At 47.6% G+C, this 7,500-nt stretch overlaps 1 protein-coding gene across 1 annotated transcript in view; it reads right to left on the bottom strand.

Annotated features, from left to right (window-relative positions):
• Positions 1-7,500, bottom strand: part of rhobtb1 (Rho related BTB domain containing 1) — a 28,898-nt gene that overhangs the window by 11,106 nt on the left and 10,292 nt on the right. Inside the window, exons 4-7 of the mRNA XM_063221482.1 lie at positions 7,063-7,248; positions 4,377-4,563; positions 3,132-4,017; positions 2,383-2,501 (exon numbers count right to left, since the gene is read on the bottom strand). Coding sequence (XP_063077552.1) covers positions 2,383-2,501; positions 3,132-4,017; positions 4,377-4,563; positions 7,063-7,248 — 1,378 coding nt within the window. The remainder of the gene's footprint in view (positions 1-2,382; positions 2,502-3,131; positions 4,018-4,376; positions 4,564-7,062; positions 7,249-7,500) is intronic.

Raw genomic sequence — 7,500 nt, 5'->3', positions numbered from 1 at the left:
ACCTTCATCCACCAGGCCATCAGAATGCTGAACTCCCTCCACCCCCTCCCTACACGGTCTGCTCTAGCCACCAGGCAGACATCTCTCTCTCTCTCCCTCTCTCTCTCTCTCTCTCTCTCTCTCTCTCTCTCTCTCTCTCTCTCTCTCTCTCTCTCTCTCTCTCACACGCACACACACACACCTCTCTCACACACACACACACACACCCCTCTCTCTCACACACACACACCTCACACACACACACACACACACACACACACACACACACACACACACACACACACACACACACACACACACACACACACACACACACACACACACCTCACACGGGACCCACTAGTTTGATGCCCTCTCTGTACTTCACATGGTTATCAAACATTTCAAACAAGCAATTTAAGGTTAGGTTTAGGGTTAAGGTTAGGGTTAGGTTTAAGGTAAGGGTTAGGGTTAGGTTTAGGGTTAAGGTTAGGGTTGGGGGTTAGGTTTAGGTTAGGTTTAGGGTCGTATGACGTAAGCGGTAAGTACCGAAAGGGCGTCGAATTAGTGAGTCCCCACCTCACACACACACACACCTCCTACACACACACACCTCTCTCTCTCACACACACACCTCTCTCTCTCTCTCACACAGACACACACACACACACACACACACACACACACACACACACACACACACACACACACACACACACACACACACACACACACACACCTCTCTCACACACACACACACACACACACACACACACACACACACACACACACACACACACACACACACACACACACACACACACACCTCACACACACACCTCACACACACACACACCACAAAACACACACGCACACCACAAAACACACACACACACACACACACACACACACACACACACACACACACACACACACACACACACACACACACACACACACACACACACACACACACACACACACAAACACAAACACACACCACAAAACACACACACGCACACCAAAAAACACATACGCACACACAGACACACACACACACACACACACACACACACACACACACACACACACACACACACACACACACACACACACACACACACTCCAACAAACATCGTCTAGTAGAGTAAGATACATCAAACCCTGCCTACCCGCTGCAAAGGAGTGTGCTCAAGTTTGGTCTCCTAAGGGGGGCGCTGTCCCCTCCCTTCCTCTCTTTCAGCACTAAATTCCTTGGAGTGCACATCAGCGACGACCTCTCCTGGACCACCAACACTGCATCACTGGTCAAGAAAGCCCAACAACGCCTCTACGTCCTGCGGAAGCTGAATCATGCCAGGGCCCCACCAGTGAACACAGCTGGGTGGATCTTCAAGGCAACTCTCCCCTCCCTGCAAGACATCTACTCTATACGCCTCACCCGCAAAGCCCTCACAATTGTGAGGGATGAGACCCACCCAGCACACAACCTGATCCGTCTCCTGCCCTCAGGAAAGAGGTATGGTAGCCTACGGTCCAGAACCACCTGGCTGGCGAACACCTTCATCCACCAGGCCATCAGAATGCTGAACTCCCTCCACCCCCTCCCTACACGGTCTGCTCTAGCCACCAGGCAGACATCTCTCTCTCTCTCCCTCTCTCTCTCTCTCTCTCTCTCTCTCTCTCTCTCTCTCTCTCTCTCTCACACACACACACACACACCTCTCTCACACGCACACACACACACACCTCACACACACACACACACACACACACACACAGACACCTCAACAACAATAGTAGGCCTAATAATAGTAATAGTAATGGGAACTGTGATTTATGGCATATAGCAGTGGTTCCCAACACGTTTTGCACTGGGACCATTTTATCCTGAACTTTTGGGGACCCCATTTTTTTCACAACCAAAACCATGACTGAGCAAACTTGCTGGCTATAAAAAAAAACTGTGGATATTTCTGACAGTATAAGACTACAATAGCTATGGATTGTTAATTAGTGATATTTATTGGGTTTTTTTTTATTTCACATCTAGACATTTCGGGGGAGCCCATTGGAATTCCAGGTGACCCCATACCCCAGTGTTGGAAACAAAACACTGACATATAGCCTAGGCTATTGTGCATGAAGATGAAGAAACAAGCAATGGTGCAATAAGCACAGTATTTTACATAAACCCCCCCCCCCCATAACAAAAGTGTTGCAACATTTTTAGAGTGCTCCTAAATTTTTATCTGTGCTCCTAAATTTGTATCCGTGCTCCTCCTACATTTTTTCATTTAGGAGCACCTGTGCTCCTAGTGAAAAAGCTTAACGTACAGCACATCCACATCCAACCTGTAGAATCGAGGACACAAAAAACTGCTTAGTATTTCTTTAACTCACCTCGTTGTTAGCGCTTTCCAAGAAAGAGCCGCCAAACAGGGCCGCCATCCAGTCACAGCTGGAGATTAGCAGAGGCTTATGGGCATTGATGGTCCCGTCATCCAACCTGAAGACCACATCTGCAAGGAACACAACAAACACATTGCTTATGCTTCTTCAAAAAGAAAGGGTCGGTGTGGAGAAAGTGCTCAGAGAAGAGAAGAGAAGAGAAGAGAAGAGAAGAGAAGAGAAGAGAAGAGAAGAGAAGAGAAGAGAAGAGAAGAGAAGAGAAGAGAAGAGAAGAGAAGAGGCTATGGTAAACTCGACAAGAGAAGAGAGAAGATGAGAGGAGATGATAGAACGGTGTGGACAGAAACAATTTTTTTGTGCTTCAAAGCCCTGACTAAAATGTGTGAATATTTTGACAGGATATCTGTGAAGTTACTCAGTGCAACTGAAACAGAGGGGCAAAGTGGAGACAAGATAACAAGATGACAGGAGGCAGGGAGCAGATTGGAGATTGGAACAAAAAGACAAAAAAGATGGGAAAAGACCAACTTAAAAAACAAGTCCGACAGGCGGACAAAGATGTGTCTGTCTATGCACTGCCGCCTTACGGACACAGGCTGGAATGACAATTGAGAGAATGCGTTTCAGACGGGCGGACCGACCGACTGACCGACAGACTGACCAACGGACAGATATACCCTCTTATAGAGATGCTGGGACGCATCTAATAAAACCTGTTTTTTTCATTGAACTCTGCTCACCAGTGAACTTGTCATTGGTGAGACACTCCTTGATGCGGTTGGCCTTCCGGACGTGGAACGCTTTGGTGATCTCCTGGTTCATGAAGCCTTCCTTGTTCATGATGTTCTCTACCATCATCCTCAGGTCGAACACCTCCAGGATCTCCGCGATCTGCGCCACCTTCATGAGGTCCGGCTCCTCCTCGTCCAGCTCGCCCGTGTAGAGGAAGCGCAGCACAGCGCTAAACGGGCCCAGCTGGATGGAGCAGTCCATCTTCACCACTGTCATGGGAGCCGGCAGGCCCGTCACAGGGTTGGACACGGCCTCGCGGTGGATGCTGTAGAAGGCTTTGCTCCAGGAGGCTAGGGAGAGCTTGGTGCGCCGGTGTTTCCCACTAAAGCTAACCACCCGAAGAGTACCATCGCTCTTGGAGGCTCGCAAAGAACACGGTGAGAGGTCTGACAGCACCGATGGGTCCTCTTCAGTATCCAGGCTCAGGGTGCGCATCAGGAAGGCATCACGAGCACTGCTACCCCCAGAAGTACCACCACCACCACCACCACCCACGCCGATTCCTCCCCCACCCCCGCTCCCGACCCCACCGCCTGCACCGCGGATCCGGTCAGTGACCACCAGGCAGTGGGAGTCCTGGCTCAGGTCCATCTGGAAGAGGTCGTAGAACTTGGAGGAGGAGGTGGACAGGTAGATGCGGTGGGCAAACAGTCGGGCACTCTCTTGCACCACAAACATCACGTCGGCACACAGTGGGCTGTCCAGCAGCTGCCGTGGGCCCTCGCCACGGCTGGTGTAGGCGGCGGCACCACCGCCAGGACCATCGGGGAGCTTGATGAGGGGTGGCGGGGCCTTGGGGGGCAGGAAGGGCGCTTGCAGCAGGGGCTTCTGGACCTGAATAATAATAAGGATCATTGTCATCGCCATCATAGCATTTGCTCAGTACAGCTCATACAGTCAAGCATCTCAATCTGCTGCAATAGACATGATACTTTGAAAATAATTAATTAAATTTATTTCAGAAAGTATTGTCATATTAGAAAATTGTTAAATTAATTGAAGGCTTTCCTGCGATTGATTGTGTGAAGTGTCTGTATCATGCAATGTGTAATGTAATGTATTGTACTAACTATATAAATACATTTTAACTGAGCGACTGACTTTGATTGATTGATTGATTGATTGATTGATTGATTGATTGATTGATTGATTGATTGATTGACTGATTGATTGATAAAAAAGGGCTTTTGAACCTTGCGCAGGTGCGACTTCCAGAACTGCAGGTGTCTGCGTGAGATGAGCGCGGCACGGATGGCATTGTCAAAGATGTCCTTGATGCCGAACTGGTCGAAAACGCTGGTCTCATAGTAGGGGATGCCCAGCTCTTTGGCCACCTCGCGCCCACTCTCTGGAGGCAGGATGTCCCCCGGCTTGATAGGCCTGTGTGGTGATCAGAAAGTACAGTGTCAGTATCAGTAGTCACATTTCATTACATCACATTACATTACATTTGGCAAATTCTTTTATCCAAAGCGACCTACAAATCGAGGACATAATCATAGCATACAACACTTGCAGATACAAAGTGGACAGTCAAGTTTAAGTCTCCTGTATGTACTGTATGTATGTTTGACTTGATGAGCCTGGGTAGTAGTCGAAATTTAAATCACAAACGGTTCCTTTAAAGGGACACTCCACTCATTTGCATTAGGCTTTCCATTGCTAGAGACCCAGTCATACTTTTTGAATGGCCGTGCAACACTCTCTCAATTCCCCCTGAGACAGGAGAAATCCGTATTCACCTCTTAACACTTCCTCCTTCAACGATGTAAAAATCGTCATTTTGCGTCATTGTAGGCGGAAGTGTAAGAGAGGTGGATTTCTGTTGAGACAATCCTTTTTCCCACCCTTTCAAGGGAGTTGGACCTAATGCGCTAACAGACCTATCACAGATCAGTGTGCCAGTGCTTTTGAAATCACTGGCATTGAGGCTCCAGTAACTCACTGGCAGAGCTGCCTGGGTGTGACCTGTGGAACTTGAGCATTGCAGTGCATTATGGGGATTGTTGTCACAAATCCACAAGCACTAAAGAGTCGTTTTCTACCTTTTATCGGCCAAGAAGGCACCAAATTAGACATTTATGCTACTATTCTACTACATATATGATCCACTTTCAATACATATTCATGTCTCCACCGGTGGAATGCCCCTTAGTGCTATGTGCAAACCCCAACTCCGGTGAAGTTCGGACACTTTGTATGTGAATATAATCAAAATACTGTAATTTTCAAAACATTCAATCCATTCAGTTGATGGAGGCTAGTGAAAAGACAACATATTATCTTTTACCTAGAAAAATAGTGTTTTATGGGTTATATGTGCTCATTTCAAAGTTGATAACTGCAACATGTCTCAAATAAGTCATGACGGGGATCAGTGAAATGTAATTAACACCCAAATAAGCAAAAACAACATAAGGAAGAACATGTAAAAATGAATTACATTGACTTCCAACATGATTGTCTATAAGACCATCACAGAGACGCTGAGTCACTCAGAATTAAAAATGCAGAGGGAATAATTACTTGGTTATTATATACAAATATAGAGAACGACCAAAAAAAGATAAACAGTGACCTGCAAGTTCCAATACAAAATAAAATCAACAGAATGTAGGGGGGTAGGGAGACGCAGAGGAAGAAGTGCTAAACCTCTCAAAATAACAAGACGGTGCTGAAGTTCTTGATAAGTGCAGGCTCGAAATTGTACTGTAGAGGTGTTAAGAGCTGTTAAAATTGGAGAGAGTTCTTTGAAGGACGTCTTGAAGATGCAAGAGCCTCTTTTAAAAATGGAGACAGACAACCATGCTTTGATTGCTTGCTCCATTATTGCGAAGCCACTTACACTACAGTAATTGGTCTTTTTCACAAAACAACATCAATGTTTCTACAATAAAACACTTCACGTTTCATTTAGAAAGTGTGTGTGTGTGTGTGTGTGTGTGTGTGTGTGTGTGTGTGTGTGTGTGTGTGTGTGTGTGTGTGTGTGTGTGTGTGTGTGTGTGTGTGTGTGTGTGTGTGTGTGTGTGTGTGTGTGTGTGTGCGCGCGTGTCTCTTTTTGCTTGCATGCATGTGTATATGATTGTGTCCTGTGTGTGCATATGAGAGTGTGTAGTTTGTATGAGATTCTGTCTGTGAGTTTGTGTGTGTCTGTGTCCCTGTCTGCCAGTCTAGTTGTCTAATAAGCCTAAAAATAACAGTTTCCTAAACCCCTAGGGGTAGGACCAGGTGCTCTCCTCCTTACCCCCCAAATGTCTGCTGTCCGTCTGTATGCTGTCTGCACATGTCTGCTCTCAACCCAGACGGGGTCCACAGTCCACACCATGAACCATGCTGCATGCACTGAGACTCCTTGGAGACATACGTACCTGGCCAGGTGCTCCCCTTCCAACCCCCCCTCCACATGTCTGATGTCTGTCTGCACCCTACCCCCACCCAGACATTCAGACGAGGTCCACGCCGTGAACCATGCATTGCAGTGGCAGAACGAATGCATACAGGGCCCCCAGGTCAAAACACTGATTGGGCCCTCCCATACAGCCTGCCAAGGTTATAATAGGGCCCCCCACCACTAATACGGGAGGGCCCTGGGCCACAGGGGCAAAAACGTAAGAATGCTCTGCTTTGCCCTGACGGAACTACCCCCAAAACCTTACCCTCAGTAAAGCAACGTTTTTGCCGCTGTACTTTTGCCAAGAGCAGCGAAAGAAGTAAGGTAAAATTGTGCCCAGACCAAAACCACCCCTTAAAACCTAACCTGTCACAGGGCGTTGTGGATGGTGCGTTAACTTGCAAAGTCGTGATGCACAAACGCGATAGACGATTCAAGTCGGCATGTTATCTCTTTGGTATGATGCCATGTTGCCCTGAGAGGCGTACCTGGCCAGGGGTCGTCTGGCGCGGTTGACGGCCTCCAGGTCGGCATAGCGCAGGTCCAGCTGGCAGCCGACCAGGATGACGGGCGTGCGGGGGCAGAAGTGCTTGATCTCCATGTACCACATGGTCTTGACGTGGTGCAGCGAGTTGGGGTTGGCGATGGAGAAGCAGAGGACCACTACGTCCGACCTTCACAGAGAAGAAAGAAGGCAATGGAGGGAGAGGTAGGGGGACAGAGAGAGAGAGAGAGAGAGAGAGAGAGAGAGAGAGAGGGAAAGAGAGAGAGAGAAAAGAGAGAAAGAAAGAAAGAAAGAAAGAAAGAAAGAAAGAAAGAAAGAAAGAAAGAAAGAAAGAAAGAAAGAAAGAAAGAAAGAAAGAAAGATTGAAGAGAGGCAGATAGGAAGCATAATAGAGAAGAGGAGGAAAGAACAAGCGAGAAAG

The sequence above is a fragment of the Engraulis encrasicolus genome, chromosome 17 (genome assembly GCF_034702125.1).
Source record: "Engraulis encrasicolus isolate BLACKSEA-1 chromosome 17, IST_EnEncr_1.0, whole genome shotgun sequence".
In the NCBI taxonomy this organism is placed as follows: Eukaryota; Metazoa; Chordata; class Actinopteri; order Clupeiformes; family Engraulidae; genus Engraulis; species Engraulis encrasicolus.
Note: the sequence above shows the minus strand (reverse complement) of the source record. Positions and strands in the feature narration are given on the sequence as shown.